Source organism: Ascidia mentula, chromosome 6 (genome assembly GCF_947561715.1).
Source record: "Ascidia mentula chromosome 6, kaAscMent1.1, whole genome shotgun sequence".
Lineage (NCBI taxonomy): Eukaryota > Metazoa > Chordata > Ascidiacea > Phlebobranchia > Ascidiidae > Ascidia > Ascidia mentula.
The window spans coordinates 464,780-483,570 of record NC_138571.1 but is presented as its reverse complement, the minus strand read 5'-3'; the positions used below and the strand labels follow the sequence as shown (position 1 = coordinate 483,570).

The 18,791-nt window shown below is 41.3% G+C and overlaps 2 protein-coding genes across 5 annotated transcripts in view; both read right to left on the bottom strand.

The window, feature by feature from the left end:
• Positions 1 to 3,213, bottom strand: part of LOC145905965 (protein NLRC5-like) — a 48,642-nt gene extending 45,429 nt beyond the window's left edge. For all 4 annotated transcript variants that reach the window (XM_082993303.1, XM_082993304.1, XM_082993305.1 and 1 more), the window contains exons 1-6: positions 3,157 to 3,213; positions 2,897 to 3,082; positions 2,637 to 2,822; positions 2,377 to 2,562; positions 2,117 to 2,302; positions 1,702 to 1,855 (exon numbers count right to left, since the gene is read on the bottom strand). In XM_082993303.1, coding sequence (XP_082849429.1) covers positions 1,702 to 1,855; positions 2,117 to 2,302; positions 2,377 to 2,562; positions 2,637 to 2,822; positions 2,897 to 3,082; positions 3,157 to 3,213 — 955 coding nt within the window. The remainder of the gene's footprint in view (positions 1 to 1,701; positions 1,856 to 2,116; positions 2,303 to 2,376; positions 2,563 to 2,636; positions 2,823 to 2,896; positions 3,083 to 3,156) is intronic.
• Positions 3,214 to 12,515: 9,302 nt separating this feature from the next.
• Positions 12,516 to 12,989, bottom strand: LOC145906412 (uncharacterized). Its single transcript, XM_082993828.1, has one exon. The coding sequence runs from the start codon at positions 12,987 to 12,989 to the stop codon at positions 12,516 to 12,518; it is 474 nt and encodes a 157-aa protein (XP_082849954.1).
• Positions 12,990 to 18,791: the final 5,802 nt, after the last annotated feature.

Below are 18,791 nucleotides of genomic sequence, written 5' to 3'. Positions count from 1 at the left end.
ACTTTGCAGTTCGGTACAAGAGATCGACGTCAAGCACGATGGATGCCTGCAGTGTAGTTGTTCGCGCGTATCCAAATGGTGCAGCGTGGCGGAGTCATGTGGAACAACTCCGTCCACGATACACCTCTACAGAAGATGAGGAGCCTGGCGGTGAACCAGATGAGTACCAGTTCGGTACAAGAGATCGACGTCAAGCACGATGGATGCCTGCAGTGTAGTTGTTCGCGCGTATCCAAATGGTGCAGCGTGGCGGAGTCATGTGGAACAACTCCGTCCACGATACACCTCTACAGAAGACGAGGAGCCTGGCGGTGAACCAGATGAGTACCAGGTGTCGTCTCCACCGAGTAACATTACTGACACATCGGTTGATGATCATGTGTCTAATCATGATGAGCCTGATGATGTAATTCATGATGAGCCCGAGGTGATAGTTCCAGAGAGAGCTACCGTTCCGGAACTACCGGAGTATGAAACTTTGAACCTTCGACGTTCAAATCGCACGCGCAAACCGCGACAATTATTTCAAAAGTGATCTAAGTGTTACATTATTATAATCTTGTTGGGGAGGTGTTGTGATCATTGAAGTGTAACATTGTTCGTACCCTGTATCGTATGATTTCGCACCCTGGAAACATTCCAACGTTAATTGCACAGGAATGTGATTAGCCGCATTTTCTATATAACCACGGTTGCATTACCCAATGGACAGTCTTAATTTGTATGTGCTATTGCTTGATGCTTCTATCGAATACCAGGATACAACACGAACAATTACAACAAAATCAACCACAAAGCCCTAAAATCTCACTGCGAAATTACCTACAGATGTTATAAAAATTCCGCGGTAAAACGAGTGGAATAATTCCGCAGAAGAATGAAATTTCACTTGTATGACGTCAGGGGTGTTAACAGGACGCAGTTTTCTTAATGACACACAACGAAATGCTCTTAAATTGGAATTATGGTCTTGCGACATTCGTGTTGGATTGAAAAGGTCACGACCATCGTGATGTCGTTAAAATTATGCTGCAGGCAAAACACATTTCCACTGATGTATACAGGAAGCTGTTCAGTCGCCGCAAAACGACTTAGCAGAGCAAAGAACCAGGACACCACTGCTGTCACCCACCCTCGGCTCACAAAGTTCTTTATACTCGGCGATGGATGGAAAAGGGTCAGTCAGGGGACAACGCAATAAACAGAATGACAAATTTCTCCCGGTTTAGGAAGAAAAATGTGAAACTTCCAATTAAGACTGAAACTCCATGTAACTGTATGTAATCTCCGTAAGACGATTTGCGATTTAAAATGCACGGGTGTGAAACCGAACATATCTTTCCTGCCCCCTAATCGAAAGAAGAATCTCAGAGACAGGAAGGAAGAATATTAAAAATGTATTGTGTCACACATTGTTGTGTTTAATGCGCTTATATGCCCCAGGATACTTGCAGGTATTCGTGGCTGCTTTCACATCTGCACAATCGAGTTGTGCATTACTGCACGTAATAATGAAAACAATCCCTTACCTATATGTAGAATAGCACAGTAGCACACCGCGAATTTATTCTGGAATCTTATTATTATTCATTGCATAAATGTAAACAAAGTCACTACTATCGGGCTAGCAACTCTTTGTTCATTCTGGGGTGGCAAATTACCCATGTGTGACAACACTTTACTTTACCAATGTTTACTCACATTTTTCCTGTATTTCCAATTGTAGGTTGGGTTGTTGTGTTGCTGCATGTTGAACAAATTTGACCTGTTGTTTGATCGTAATTGGTCCGGTATAGACTGGTCCAGTTGTGTTGATGTTTTGGTCGCCAAGGACAGGGCCTTCTCCTTGGATATTCTGCATGTAACGTGGTGTAAAAGTTAGGTTTGAAATAGGCAGTTAGGTGTACCCGATGTGTAGTTGATACAACCAAACATTTCTATCGACAAGTTGCACTAATCACAGACAGTATATTTTGTAACAACAAATTATTCTAGTTCATGATAAATAAACAACATATGGATTGGGCCGAAAAGGAAAATCCAACCTCGTCACGCAGTGATTGAAAATACCAGCAGGCCTAGCAACGTTTACCACACAGGGGAGTCACCGACTTACAATTTCACGCTCTCCAGATGTCCCTGGAACACCCACTACGTTTTGCTGGCTGGTCATTGGTACAACATCCAACATTTGTTCTGGGTTTTCTGCAAATTTAGGAACAGATTGATTCACATCTTCATCTGCATCACTCGATTCCTGACTGGAGCTATGTTGTGATGAGTCATCCGTCGTTTGTGATGACTAAGCAAAATCACACATTGCGACATTGTAGTAAAATTATATTTTCTAATTGCTATCTCCACATTATAACTTACCACTACACGTTGTGTGGATGTCCCTGGAACATTAGCCAGGTTAAGTTGACTGGTCATTGGTAGAACATCCAACATTTGTTCTGTGTTTTCTGCACGTTTAGGAACAGTTTGATTCACATCTTCATCTGCATCACTCGATTCCTGACTGGAGCTATGTTGTGATGAGTCATCCGTCGTTTGTGATGACTAAGCAAAATCACACATTGCGACATTGTAGTAAAATTATATTTTCTAATTGCTATCTCCACATTATAACTTACCACTACACGTTGTGTGGATGTCCCTGGAACATTAGCCAGGTTAAGTTGACTGGTCATTGGTAGAACATCCAACATTTGTTCTGTGTTTTCTGCACGTTTAGGAGCAGTTTGATTCACATCTTCATCTGTATCACTCGATTCCTGACTGGAGCTATGTTGTGATGAGTCATCCGTCGTTTGTGATGACTAAGCACAATCACACAGTACGACATAGTAGTAAAATTATATTTTCTAATTGCTATCTCCACATTATAACTTACCACTACACGTTGTGTGGATGTCCCTGGAACATTAGCCAGGTTAAGTTGACTGGTCATTGGTAGAACATCCAACATTTGTTCTGTGTTTTCTGCATATTTAGGAGCAGTTTGATTCACATCTTCATCTGTATCACTCGATTCCTGACTGGAGCTATGTTGTGATGAGTCATCCGTCGTTTGTGATGACTAAGCACAATCACACAGTACGACATAGTAGTAAAATTATATTTTCTAATTGCTATCTCCACATTATAACTTACCACTACACGTTGTGTGGATGTCCCTGGAACATTAGCCAGGTTAAGTTGACTGGTCATTGGTAGAACATCCAACATTTGTTCTGGGTTTTCTGCATATTTAGGAGCAGTTTGATTCACATCTTCATCTGTATCACTCGATTCCTGACTGGAGCTATGTTGTGATGAGTCATCCGTCGTTTGTGATGACTAAGCAAAATCACATATAACTTTGAAGTAGAGTTTTTGTTTTAAGTTTTCTTCAGTGTCATAACTTACCACTACACGTTGTGCAGATGTCCCTGGAACATCAACTATGTTATGTTGGCTGGTCGTTGGTAGAAGATCCAACATTTGTGAGAGATCATCCACATCTCTTGAACTCCCAGCTTGATTGATATATGAATGTTTAAATGTTGTATGGAACATGTTAATTTTTATCACAATAAACTGTCTTGTGAACATATGTGAAGCTTAAGTTATAGCAGTTAAACCATTTCATGTGGATTTCTAGAGCGCTAGTATATTTATAAAGGTTGACTCGTCGTCACCTGGTTCTTGTGGAGCAGGAGATGACATATTTGTCTGCAAGTTTCAACGTTACTTCGATGTTCACAGAAATAAAATTTAAAGTAAAATATAACTCACGGTTTCATAAATCTTCAAGACAAACTAAGACCATGTGACTGCTAAGGTATTAATTTTGCGGACTTTTCGGTCGTTACCGCACCATTTTGTCCGCTGGCCTGCATTTCACATTGATAATGATTTCATTAACAATCGAAACATCTGTAACATTAATTTCGTGAAAGTTACATGAGCTGTATTTTTGTCTTATTTCATAACAAAAATATTACAACAATATACACTAGAGTTTTGATCAATAACCAGTTTGCCTGGATAGTTTGTGAAACAACAACATTGTTGATAATTTACAGTGTACCTTTGTTCCACCAATTGAATGTAATAATATTTAATAATGATAATAATATGGTTTAAACCTCAATGGTGAGGATGCTGGCGAGGAAAGTGTTGCGAACCTGGCTGTTCTCGAGTTTGATGACAGGGAATTTTGTTGCAATGTCACCTGACCACCACCCAATAAAGGGAATTCATAGATTCCCACCAAAAATCTCAGCAAAGTGATATTGACAAGACGCTCACACCCAACTGCTACACAACTTGTATCTGACGTTGCATTCACAAATCCTTTTTTGACAAACATCAACCTAACCTAAAACTGGTAAGGCGACAGCATATTTGTAAAAATAGAACAAAATTTACTAAAGTCCTTAACAACAAAACATCACAAATGTACTTTCCTTAAAATATCTCCTCTTGAGTCTTCAAACTTTCACAACCACAGCAACTTCACGTTCATTTAAGCCCAGCCTGTCAAAAGCTATGTAATCACAACCGACTCTACTGTGTTCATCAGAGTGGAACTTAAGCAGCACTTTAACCAGCCAACCGCTTACCCCTGCCACGTTTAGCCCAGTCACGTTTACCCCTGCCACGTACATCGACGCTCAAGCATACAAACCAATACCGGAAAATGTACAAGATTTCTTTTGACGTCAATATTAACGATTTTACAATTGTTGTTGCAAGTTGGTTTAAAATAATAATTCAAATGACAGGTATCAATACCATACAATTGCAAGTAATCCAGAATTTGCATGAGAACGTCAATCAAACACATATCTTGTTGGTTTCGCTTTTCTCAATAAGTTAGAAAAACTTTGCTTTGGTGTTCGCGACATTTTATGTGTATGGAAACGGTTTGAATGGACGTTATGATTAGCGCGGTTACAAGTGACGCACGAATTCAAACATGTGCTTCCTTTTTTCGGTGTTTCTTATTTAAATGCATCAGAGGAATGACAACCAAACTTTGCAAATTACGCCTGAATTCAAACCACGTTGTTTGAGTTGAATGGTTTTAGAATGAATACAATCAGGTTTGGAGCTTTTGTCTGAACTACCGTCAGGAGAAGTCAAGCGGAACAACGGGAGACGCCGCATTCTGTGTGCAGCCACCTGTAACGAACCAAACTTGTATCTGACAAAAGTCTTTGATGCAACCACTTGGGAGACAGGATTGTCCAACTGTCCAGACTAGCTGCAATACGTTTGATGTGACACGCATCATGTTTACGTATTCATTATCTTGATGTTGGATAAATTTCCAATTATTAAAGTTGGAAATTCCTCATTAAATTATTAACTCGTACAAAATATGACGAAAACAACCAATGACGTAATACCAGAGTAGTTACCGTTCGCCTGTCAAGCGCTTATATTTTTAATATTGTTAGTTTGAAAGATTAAAATGTAATAAGAACGTTGAATTTCAAAGATAGTATTGAAATATTTCTAACATTAATTTCATGTTTAAATTAACAACTCGCTTGGTTACGAATGAAGGGGATATAATGAAAGGCTGGGAGCAAAAAATATTTTCGGTTTTGGAAATGTAAATTTTTATAAAATGTTTCGTTGACACACAAGAATGTAGAAAATAAAATATAAATTCAAGTTTGGACCATGATGTGAAATTTGTTTTGAAAAATATTCACAGCGAATCATATTGAAGGCGGGGAGAATCACCTACTGTGTCTGGAGAGAAGAAGGGAGGGAGATTTTGGTGAAAGTTCACCGCACAGTGGGACGATGTGGTTGGCGTCAAACACCGACATCTGATGCGAACCGTTTCTACTCATGAGCGACATCTAGCTTATCAGCTACTGTGTCTGGAGAGAAGAAGGGAAGAAGGGAAGGAGATTTAGGTGAAAGTTCACCGCACAGTGGGACGATGTGGTTGGTGACAAACACCGACATCTGATGCGAACCGTTTCTACTCATGAGCGACATCTAGCGTATCAGCTACTGTGTCTGGAGAGAAGAAGGGAAGGAGATTTAGGTGAAAGTTCACCGCACAGTGGGACGATGTGGTTGGTGACAAACACCGACATCTGATGCGAACCGTTTCTACTCATGAGCGACATCTAGCGTATCAGCTACTGTGTCTGGAGAGAAGAAGGGAAGGAGATTTAGGTGAAAGTTCACCGCACAGTGGGACGATGTGGTTGGTGACAAACACCGACATCTGATGCGAACCGTTTCTACTCATGAGCGACATCTAGCGTATCAGCTACTGTGTCTGGAGAGAAGAAGGGAAGGAGATTTAGGTGAAAGTTCACCGCACAGTGGGACGATGTGGTTGGTGACAAACACCGACATCTGATGCGAACCGTTTCTACTCATGAGCGACATCTAGCGTATCAGCTACTGTGTCTGGAGAGAAGAAGGGAAGGAGATTTAGGTGAAAGTTCACCGCACAGTGGGACGATGTGGTTGGTGACAAACACCGACATCTGATGCGAACAGTTTCTACTCATGAGCGACATCTAGCGTATCAGCTACTGTGTCTGGAGAGAAGAATTTTTACGAAGAGCTGTACAAACAAAACCCAAACAATCTGGATAGTAATGCCACCGCTCGTAAATTAGCAAACCTTGATCTACCAAAATTATGAACAATTAGCCATTGAATTAAATGCAGACGTTACGGAAAAAGAGTTTTACACGGAGCTTATGCAAATGGCAAAAAATCAAATTTCCCGGATTAGATGGCGTTAATGCAGAATTTTATTTAACCTCTTGGAATAACTTGAAAAACACGTTTATGGCAGATTGGAAATATACAACGGCAACTGGAGCGCTCTCTAACACGCAAACGCAGGGGGTGGTAACATTAATACCAAAACCTGGAAAAGACTCTCTCCTGCCGGCAAGATCATAAAATTGCCTCCAAAATCATAAATACGCGAATAAAATCGGTTTTGAACCAATTAATTTCTCTCATTGGTGTATACATCGGCGAAACCGGGAGCGCCTTCAAGACGCGACTGAAAGAGCATCGCCGTGATGTCGCATCAAAAGATGCCAGCAAGACTGCGTTGGCCAATCATGCGGTGACATTGCGACATAAAGTTGACTTCGATAGAGCCCAGCGTGTTACGGTGTGATTCAATTGTTGCGTTCTACCTCATGAAGTCTCGCCGCATGGCAGACGAAACGTCGTAAAATACAGTACGTTTATGCCAGAAGATCAGTACATTTTTAATTGCAATATGCCTGGCAGCAACACGAATTTCATAATTTCTCCCAGTCAAAACGGTTTTATACCCGGTAGAAATATTGGTACGAACATTCGCCTTTTGTTCGACGTAATCGATTTCGCAGGTTTTCGTAATATCCCCGGTGAAGCTTAAGGCCGCATCTCGGTATTTCTATGGAAAAGACTTTCCCGGTTGGGAAATGCCCTTCTCGAATTGCTGCGTAACAGAGTAAAATTATGTGTAACAATGCAATGGGTCATGCATGGGCGCCAGTGTTTTGGTTGAATGAGCGCAGATGAACAGGCTGTTGCCAGGGCGATCTTTAGCGTGTTTGGGGCAGTTTTACTGTGGTTTTCAGGGTTATTAGTCAGGCAGTAAATTGGTAGAGGGTGCTGTTGAACATGCAGCAAAAACTACCCAAATATTGAGGTAGATTTTGTGGAAAAATGAATCACTGACAGTATGGTCAATTTGTGATTTTCTGTTAGTGCCGACCCTTGACTAGGAATTCTGGCCAAATTTATAATCGAGATAACTACTTTAACTGCTCCCCCGGGGGCATTTTGACCCTCTGTTGGCCATTATTTTGGCCAAAAAAGCAGAAAAAAGTGTAGGTTTGTTTTGTGAAAAAATGAATCACAGAAAGTACCCTCCATTTGCGATTAAGTGAAGCCACCAACCCTCCTCTACACAATTCATTAAGAATTAGATGTCTTGCAACTGTCTTGGGGACCCACCGGGGCTGTTTGTACACCCCCTAGGACTGACAATTTAGCAGTTAGCCTTTGCAAATGCCCCCAATGTGCTGTCTTAATGCAGCTGCAATCAATTTTTTTTTCTGTTCAGCAATAGTAGTCCCCCTTCATGAGTCATCAGACCCGGCAATTGTTTTTGGAAAACAAGAGAAACTGTAACCAGGTGCACAAGGACAAATGACTTCTAAAACTAAATTTTTAGGACATAATTGTGAGATGCGGCCTTAAACATATACAAGACATTTGATACCATAAGCTGGGACTTCGTCACCAAGAGAATCACAAGGATTTTGGAAATAGTGGTCATTGTTTCAAAACAACTGACATTGTTTGCATGTAGACAATGGTTTGTTAATATTTGAGTCAAACTTGTTACAGTAAAATTCAGGGTTACTTTGTGAGCTTTATTATCTGTGTAAAAATCGTCCAGCTTTGATCGTCCATATGATCTTTATGTTTGCTTCGTGATGAAAATTTGTCATGAAGTCGTGGAATGTGAAGTATTCACTTTCCATTCTTTTTGTTTTGTCGCGTAACAACCGACATTAAGCGCATCTCGCAGTTTTTATTCCAAAAATACCTCGAACTGATTTCACTAAATATCTGTTTTACCTCAAAAAACTATAAAACGTGTAAACTTTTTTTATGGAAAACGTGAAAGCAAGGGAATAATGCTGGGCGTTGTTTAAATAAACAAAGAAAATCCACGTATACTCAGAACATCAAGCTATTAACTTCGAGTGTTCGTGACGTGTCTTTCCTCGTCACAGTGAAGCGAGTTGCTCTTCATTGTGCAAATCGCTTAAAAACGCGAGAGAACGTTAAGAGAAAGGCAAAATATCCGTTACACTTCGCTGTTTCTGTAACTCAAATTACTGTTATCTGCTTTCCTCTAGAACTACAAACAATTGTTTTCACGAATGTTAGGGGTACAAACACTGACGCATGCAACTCAAAACATTCAATCCCCAAATATCTTCGAAACCAAAGAAAAAACACGTCGCGAACCAAACAAACATAGAAAACACTTTTTTTTGCAAAATCAGCCAAACTTGGAAAAGAATAATGTGAAGAATTCTCAGATATTTACCAATCACGTGACAATAGCGTGACGTAGCTGTGGATTGTAAGTGAATAGTTGTGAAAATTAACGTTGTTGACGCTGCAGTAGTTATGAAGTCAGTAAGAAACAAATGAAAGGCACCACGTTTTGTGAGGAAATTTGACCCGGCATGAAAACTCAAACTTACAACTCATGTCTTTTATCGTAAACACAGAGATACGAGTCCCACGTAACAGGGAAGAGAGAAACCAAGGACAGCCAGAATACATGGAAGAAACCTAAACTGTGGGGTTGAACCACGTGCGTGTTGTCAATCAGGGTCGGCATTACACAACGTTTGGAACGTTTGTAACAAAATGTGCGCTAATTACTTGCGAACTTCAGTAAGAAGGGTAGAGGAGAATACTGAGCATAAATCGGGGTCATTTTTTCGTGTTACTGCCTAAACAAACAAAGAAGGTTAGGAGAAAATCACATTCCAGGTTTGTTACATTATTTGTTCAAGATAATGAGACGATGTGTTATCAACAGATCTTCATGCTGGTGGTTTGATTTTAATGGAAATATAATAATTGATTTGTAAATTTCGACCCAAGGTTAATGCTGACAATCCGACGATTTCAGTACTTCGACACCGGGTTGAAAAACAATGAATTTAAAAAGTTCTGCAAAGAAAGCATTTGCAGAATGGAAAAGAGAGAGTGGAAAAGGTATTTTACCAAAACAGATGATGTCATATCACGTGCAAATGAGTGTAACCGATATGCGGTTTGTGAGGATTGTGGCAAGATGTTTAATTTGTTCTGACTGATTTAGTGAATAATATTTTCCATCCATGATTGCTCTTAGGTTTATTTCACTTCACAACATCAAACGACACCGAGAGAGACATTGCAGGGGAGACCAGTGGCGCGCGATGTTAGTTGATCGTGATTACCCTGTTTCGTATGTAGAACCGTCTTTGTTAAAATCAGTTTATTTTATAGTTTTTTGATTAAATCTTGGGCAAAAATTCACCCTCAATTGTAACCCCCAGAAAAACATAAAGCGACCCACGTGTTCTTCACGTCTCACATGTTGTAAAATACTAATGCAAATTTCACCCTCACGTAATTTCAAACTTAAAGTCGCCGATTGTGGTTACTGCTGCGCCAAATTGTCAACAACATTTTTCGACCATTTTTACCGAAACTTCAGGTTTCAATTTAGAAACATCACATCAAGTGTCCTGGAAGTCATATAATGTCGATTATTAGTCTCGGTATAAGGGGAAATGCTACAGTTAGAAGTTACATGGAGGCATGAATACTGTCAGCATTGAACTGACGTAGTTTGTTGCTTTAATTTCAATGCTTTACTTTTTTATTCCGAATAAGACATGAAATCACTCACCGGTTTCTTCAACAGTTTAATCTTCTCGTATAGATGTTTGGCACCAACGCTTGTCAGACCGCATGCACCCAGATGCACTTGTTCAATGTTGTGGATGCAGTCGGCCACGTAAACCGCACCACGATCTTCTATATTGTTGTTGAAGAGGTCGAGCATCTTCATCTGAATAAAATAATATCAATGTTAAACAAAGTATGAATAACAACACAGATAAGTGATATTAAACAAAACAAAAACAATCAGTTGAAAACACGAACCAAACAAGTAATAACTAATTTGCATTTTGGCAAAACCGATGATGTCATATCACATGCAAATGAGTGTAACCGATGTGCGGTTTGCGAGACCTGTGGCAAGATGTACGTTTAATTTGCTCGCGCTTGAGCGCATAAGCGCGTGATGTAAGTTGATCGTGATTTTCCTGTTTCTTCTTTGTAACACATTGGGGGCGTGGGCGCAGCGAAACGATTTCGCGTTTGCCCGTTGACGCCTGACAGTGCGACACCGGGTACCGACATCAATAGTCGAATCCCAACGAGGTAAAGCTCCCGAGTTTTTTATTAACTTAGCGTGACTTCGACGTCGGACAACACGATTCGGGACCCACTTCGCTACGTTGTGGATTTCTTTGAACCGAATCAAAGTCACGTGTTTCCTGCATGCGAGGAAATGGAATCCATTGCCGGGCGATAAAGTGACGCGATGACTAATCTAGGCTTGTCAAAGCCAAAAACGCGAAACAGGACCACGTTAGCGGATGCGTTAAGCGTGAGCAACCTCGGGTAAGACAGTTTCCTTATTAACTGTATTTGAATGTTTTTATTGCATTTATCGCAGAAGTCCAAAATCTCCGCCTGCTTTGCGAAACACGATCGCGACCGACACAAGATTATATTCAGGCAATTTCGTGCAATGCCGTCCAACCTCATATTCAAACCATGGCCGCTTGGGGTTCTCGGTTTCTTTGATTTACTTCAGTCATTCGAAAGCTTTAAAACGAACACAAAGTGATCGCGCGATACGTTCGTGTATTTACACCGTGAATTCTACAGCGACCTGAACACAATCGATACAACGTGTTTATTTTCATCGAAACCCACCCCAGGGCATCGGGCGAACGGGAAATTACAACGCGTACTTTAGCGATTGATGAGGGATAAGTGTGTTTTGAAGTACATCAAGAAAAGTAAGTCACAACGTTTTGCGAGTAAATTTGACCCGGCATGAAACCTGTGTGTTTAACCACGTGCGTGTTGTCAATCAGGGTCGACATTACACAACTTTTTTGCGTTAGAATATTTGTTAAAAAAGAAGTTTTTCGAAAATTCGCTTCTTTGAGTTACGTGCGATTTGCGCCGTCTCTTTGCAAGAAGTTTGCAAGGCTGCGAGAATAGAAGGAAAAATGAGGCAAAATGCATAGGAAACGAAACCAAAACGACGCAAATGTTTTGCTCAAAAGCACGTGTTTGAGGACAGTGTTAAGTTTGTTGAGATTTTTTGTTGCTTCTCCTTCAAAGTAAAGACGTCCGAATTGGAATGCTGACGTAATTTCAGCTTCAGTAAGAAGGGTAGAGGAGAATGCTGAGCATGAATTGGGGTCATTTTCAGTGTTACTGCTTAAACAAACAAAGAAGGTTATGAGAAAATCACTTTCCAGGTTTGTTGCATTATTCTTTCAAGATAATGAGACGATGTGTTATCAAGAGATCTTCATGCTGGTGGTTTGATTTAAATGGAAATATAATAATTGATTTGTAAATTTCGACCCAAGGTTAATGCTGACAATCCGATGATTTCAGTGCTTCGACACCGGGTTGAAAAACAATGAATTTAAAAAGTTCTGCAAAGAAAGCATTTGCAGAATGAAAAGAGAGAGTGGAAAAGGTATTTTACCAAAACCGATGATGTCATATCACATGCAAATGAGTGTAACCTGTGGCGTGCTTCATGCTCTTTATTCGCAGTAAATCGAATGAATCGCAAGAAAAAGGCAACACGCACTGAAACTAACATCACCCGCGACGGTACATCCTTACAACATATTCTGTCGCTACATTACTCCCCCAGAAGCGGGTTTTGCACTTTTTGGAGGTCGGCCTCTCTTTTTCGCCTTTGGTGTAAGAACTGACTGTGTTGCATCAATAACGGCCGGCTTAAGGCGATCAATGGAGACTGTGTGCCGAGTTCCAGAAATATCTAACACAAAATATTTGTCGTTGCGCTTTACAACATGTAAAGGTCCCTGATATGGTGAATTTAAAGGAGGACGGTATCCATCTTTCCGAACAAACACATACTCGCAAGTAAAAAGCAAATCAGGAACAAAAGTACGATAAGTTCGATGGCGGGACATTGGTACAGGAAGAACACGAGAAACGGAACTGCAAAGCGTTTTAAGAAATTGCGAGGGTTCAACGGCAGTGGTGGTGTGCGGAATGCAATCACCCGGTACAGCGATCGGTTCGCCATATACCAGCTCATCGCTGGAGGATTGAAGATCATCTTTCGGCATGGGTACACCCATGGCACCTCATCTATCCAATTTGAAGAGTTGAGTCTGGCCATTAAGGAACTTATTAAGTGCCAATGAAAACGTTCCACAAGACCATTTGCCTGAGGGCTTAAAGCTGTTGTGCAGTTGCGCTTAATACCAATAAAGTTGGTAACAGTCGCCCACAGATGCGATGTAAATTGCGAACCTCTATCGGAGGTAACTTGAGATGCAACGCCAAATCGGGCTAACCAATGGTGAACAAGAGCACGTGTGCAAGTTTCTGTTGTAGCATCGGGCATAGGTATAGCCTCAGGTCACCTAGTAAACCGATCAACGATTGTAAATAAGTATTTGTTACCTTGGCATTGTGGAAGAGGCCCAACAATGTCAACGTTGATGTGTTGAAAACGGCTTGCAGCTGTAGGATAATGCTTCAATGGTGCACGCGTCTGTCTGCCAATTTTTGCCTTCTGACAAGCATAGCACAGCTGAGCCCATGTGAGAACTTGCTTATTCATGCCATGCCAGACAAATTTACTTGATACCAGCTTCTGTGTGGTTCGAACAATAGGATGCGACAACCCGTGAATCACGTCAAATACACGACGTTGTCATGGTTGTGGAATGATTGGTCGAGGGGAACCGGTTGACATGTCACATAAGAGCGTTAAACCGGGTTCAAACTTTATGTCCTGAAGCTTTAACTTGGTAAGCGCTGTGCGGTATGCTTGTACTTCTTGGCTTTGTTGAGCAGCAGCGAGGGCGTTGTAATCAAGGTCAGTATATGTTTGACCTGTAGAGGCAATGTACGACTGGGACAATGCATCTGCAACAACATTTTGTTTATGGCGTTGCTGTCGAGCAGAATGCGGTTACGAATGCTTCTTCGGTGCGAATGTTAAAGGCTTGTGATCAGTGTACGCGGTGAACGTTGGACCTCCAAGAAAATATCGAAAGTGGCGAACAGAAAAATATGACGGCAGAATTGATTGCTGCTCCAATACCGCGCCAATAGCTTTATCCGACGCATCGATGGTTAATGCCGTTGGAGCACGTGGTTGCGGATGGCACAAAATGGTTGCACGTTGCAGAGCCATTTTTGCGTTTTCAAAGGAGGCATTTAATTCAGGTGTCCACTGCAGCTGTAAATTTTCACCAGAAAATTGTTTATGGATTAGGGACATGATTTTAGCAGCCACAGAAATGAAACGATGATAAAAATTAATCATACCAGCAAACTCTTGTAGGCCCTTAATCGTAGTTGGGGGCGGAAAACGTTGAATGGCTAAAACTTTGTCAGGAAGTGGCTGAGCACCGTTGCAATCAATTCGATGTCCCAGAAAATCAATTTGCGTTTTTCCGAAAACGCATTTATTCACGTTAATGACAAGGCTGCAAGTTGTTGAAAAGTTGTTTGAGATGTGTGCGGTTTAACGTGGAACTCGCAACCAGTATGTCATCTAGGTAAACAAAGGTGAAATCCAATGATTGACAAACAGAATCCATAAGGGCGAATCCATTTGAAAGTTCCAAGTGTCTCATCATGGAGGCTGTCAGGGTACGTAACAGATCATTGCATATCTTAAATGCTGGCAATAAACATGCGTGTACGATTTCATTGCGGATTTTGTGACATGCACTTTGCCAAAACTGATGATGTCAAATCACGTGCAAATAAGTGCAACCGATGTTTGGTTTGTGAGGATTGTGGCAAGATGTTTAATTTTTTGGGCTTGATTTGGTGAATGATATTTTCCATCTATGATTGCTTTTAGGTTTATTTCACTTCACAACATCAAACGACACCGAGAGAGACATTGCAGGGGAGCGCAGAAGCGCGCGATGTTAGTTGATCGTGATTATCCTCTTTCGTATATAGAACCGTCTTTGTTAAAACCAGTTCATTTTATAGTTTTTTGATTAAATCTTGGTCAAAATTTCACCCTCAATTGTAACCCCTGGAAATACATAGAGCGACCCACGAGGGTATCACGTCTCACATGTTGTAAAATACTAATGTAAATTCCCCCCTGAAGAATTTCAAACTTAAAGTCGCCGATTGTGGTTACTGCTGCGCCAAACTGTCAACAACATTTTTCGATCATTTTTACCGAAACTCCAGGTTTCAATTTAGAAACATCACATCAAGTGTCCTGGAAGTCATATAATGTCCATTATTAGTCTCGGTATAAGGGGAAATGCTACAGTTAGGAGTTACATGGAGACATGAATACTGTCAGCATTGAACTGGTGTAGTTTGTTGCTTTAATTTCGATGCTTTACTTTTTTATTCCAACTAAGACATGAAATCACTCACCGGTTTCTTCAACAGTTTAATCTTCTCGGATAGATGTTTGGCACCAACACTTGTCAGACCGCATACACCCAGATGCACTTGTTCAATGTTTTGGATGCAGTCGGCCACGTAAACCGCACCACGGTCTTCTATATTGTTGTTGGAGAGGTTGAGCATCTTCATCTGAATGAAATAATATCAATGTTAAACAAAGTGTGAATAACAACACAGATAAGTGATATCAAAAAAATAGTTGAAAACACGAATCAAACAAGAAATAATTAATTTGCATTTTGGCAAAACCGATGATGTCATATCACATGCAAATGAGTGTAACCGATGTGCGGTTTGCGAGACCTGTGGCAAGATGTACGTTTAATTTGTTCGCGCTTGAGCGCATAAGCGCGCGATGTAAGTTGATCGTGATTTTTCTGTTTCCTCTTTGTAACACATTGGGGGCGTGGGCGCAGCGAAACGATTTCGCGTTTGCCCGTTGACGCCTGACAGTGCGACACCGGGTACCGACATCAGTAATCGCATCCCACCGAGGTAAAGCTCCCGAGTTTTTCATTAACTTAGCGTGACTTCCACGTCGGACAACACGATTCGGGACCCACTTCGCTACGTTGTGGATTTCTCTGAACCGAATCAAAGTCACATGTTTCCTGCATGCGAGGAAATGGAATCCATTGCCGGGCGATAAAGTGACGCGATGACTAATCTAGGCTTGTCAAAGTCAAAAACGCGAAACAGGACCACGTTATCGGATGCGTTAAGCGTGAGCGACCACGGGTAAGACAGTTTCCTTATTAACTGTATTTGAATGTTGTTATTGCATTTATCGCAGAAGTCCAAAATCTCCGCCTGCTTTGCGAAACACGATCGCTACCGACACAAGATTATATTCAGGTAATTTCGTTCAATGCCGTCCAACCTCATATTCAAACCATGGCCGCTAGAGGTTCTCGATTCTTTGATTTACTTCAGTCATTTGAAAGCTTTGAAACGAACACAAGGTGATGTTCGTGTATTTACACCGTGAATTTTACAGCGACCTGAACACAATCGATACAACGTGTTTATTTTCATCGAAACCCATCCCAGGGCATCGGGCGAACGGGAAATTACAACGCGTACTTTAGCGATTGATGAGGGATAAGTGTGTTTTAAAGTACATCAAGAAAAGTAAGTCACCACGTTTTGCGAGTAAATTTGACCCGGCATGAAAACTGTGTAGTTTAACCACGTGCGTGTTGTCAATCAGGGTCGACATTACACAACCTTTTGGCGTTGGAAAATTTGTAGCAAAAAGAAGTTTTTCGAAAATTCGCTTCTTTGAGTTACGTGCGATTTACGCCGTCTCTTTGCAAGAAGTTCGCAAGGCTGCGAGAATAGAGGGAAAAATGAGGCAAAATGCATAGGAAACGAAACCAAAACGACGCAAATGTTTTGCTCAAAAGCGCGTGTTTAAGGACAGTGTTGAGTTTATTGAGATTTTTTGTTGCTTCTCCTTCAAAGTAAAGACGTCTGAATTAGAATGCTGACGTAATTTCAGCTTCAGTGAGAAGGGTTGAGGAGAATGCTGAGCATGAATTGGGGTCATTTTCAGTGTTATTTCTTAAACAAACAAAGAAGGTTATGGGAAAATCACATTCCAGGTTTGTCGCATTATTCTTTCAAGATAATGAGACGATGTGTTATCAAGAGATCTTCATGCTGGTGGTTTGATTTTAATGAAAATATAATAATTGATTTGTAAATTTAGACCCAAGGTTAATGCTGACAATCCGACGATTTCAGTGCTTCGACACCGGGTTGAAAAACAATGAATTTAAAAAGTTCTACAAAAAAAGCATTTGCAGAATGGAAAAGAGAGAGTGGAAAATGTATTTTACCAAAACCAATGATGTCATATCACATGCAAATGAGTGTAACCTGTGGCGTGTTTGCTCTTTATTCGTTGTAAATCGAATGATGCCAACATGGCGTGACACATGACACGTGAGAGAATCGCAAGAAAAAGGCAACACGCACTGAAACTAACACAACCCGCGACGGTACATCCTTACAACATATTATGTCGCTACATTACTCCCCCCAGAAGCGGGCACTATTTTGAGGTCGGCCTCTCTTTTTAGGCTTTGGTGTAAGAACTGACTGTGTTGCATCAATAAAGGCCGGCTTAAGGCGATCATTGGAGACTGTTTGCCGAGTTCCAGAAATATCTAACACAAAATATTTGTCGTTGCGCTTTACAACATGTAAAGGTCCCTGATATGGTGAATTTAAAGGAGGACGGTATCCATCTTTCCGAACAAACACATACTCGCAAGTAAAAAGCAAATCAGGAACAAAAGTACGATAAGTTCGATGGCGGGACATCGGTACAGGTAGAACACGGGAAACGGAACTGCGAAGCGTTTCAACAAATTGCGAGGGTTCAACGGCAGTGGTGGTGTGCGGAATGCAATCACCCGGTACAGCGATCGGTTCGCCATATACCAGCTCAGAGCTGGAGGATTGAAGATCATCTTTCGGCATGGTCCTGATTCCCAGCAACACCCATGGCACCTCATCTATCCAATTTGAAGAGTTGTGTCTGGCCATTAAGGAACTTTTTAAGTGTCGGTGAAAACGTTCCACAAGACCATTTGCCTGAGGGCGGAAAGCTGTTGTGCAGTTGCGCTTGATACCAATAACGTTGGTAACAGTCGCCCACAGATGCGATGTAAATTGCGAACCTCTATCGGAGGTAACTTGAGATGGAACGCCAAATCGGGCTATCCAATGGTGAATAAGAGCACGTGCGCAAGTTTCTGTGGTAGCATCGGACATAGGTATAGCCTCAGGCCACCTAGTAAACCGATCAACGATTGTAAATAAGTATTTGTTACCTTGGCATTGTGACAGAGGCCCAACAATGTCAACGTTGATGTGTTGAAAACGGCTTGCAGCTGTAGGATAATGCTTCAATGATACACGCGTCTGTCTGCCAACTTTTGCCTTCTGGCAAGCATTGCACTGTTGAGCCCATGTGCGAACTTGCTTATTCATGCCATGCCAGACAAATTTACTTAATACCAGCTTCTGTGTGGTTCGAACAGAAGGATGCGCCAACCCGTGATCAACGTCAAATACACGACGTTGCCATGGTTGTGGAATGATTGGTCGAGGGGAACCGGTTGACATGTCACATAAGAGCGTTAAACCGGGTTCAAACTTTATGTCTTGAGGCTTTAGCGTGGTAAGCGCTGTGCGGTATGCTTGTACTTATTGGCTTTGTTGAGCAGCAGCAAGGGCGTTGTAATCAAGGTCAATATATGCTTGATCTGCAGAGGCAATGTACGACCGGGACAATGCATCTGCAACAACATTTTGTTTGTGGCGTTGCTGTCGAGCAGAATGCGGTTACGACTGCTTCTTCGGTGCGAATGTTAAAGGCTTGTGATCAGTGTACGCGGTGAACGTTCGACCTTCAAGAAAATATCGAAAGTAGCGAACAGAAAAATATGACGCCAAAAGCTCACGATCAAAAG

What these genes read in the sequence shown, in the direction of transcription:
- LOC145906412 (XM_082993828.1), bottom strand. Translation starts at nt 12,989, where the DNA reads ATGGGTGTACCCATGCCGAAAGATGATCTTCAATCCTCCAGCGATGAG.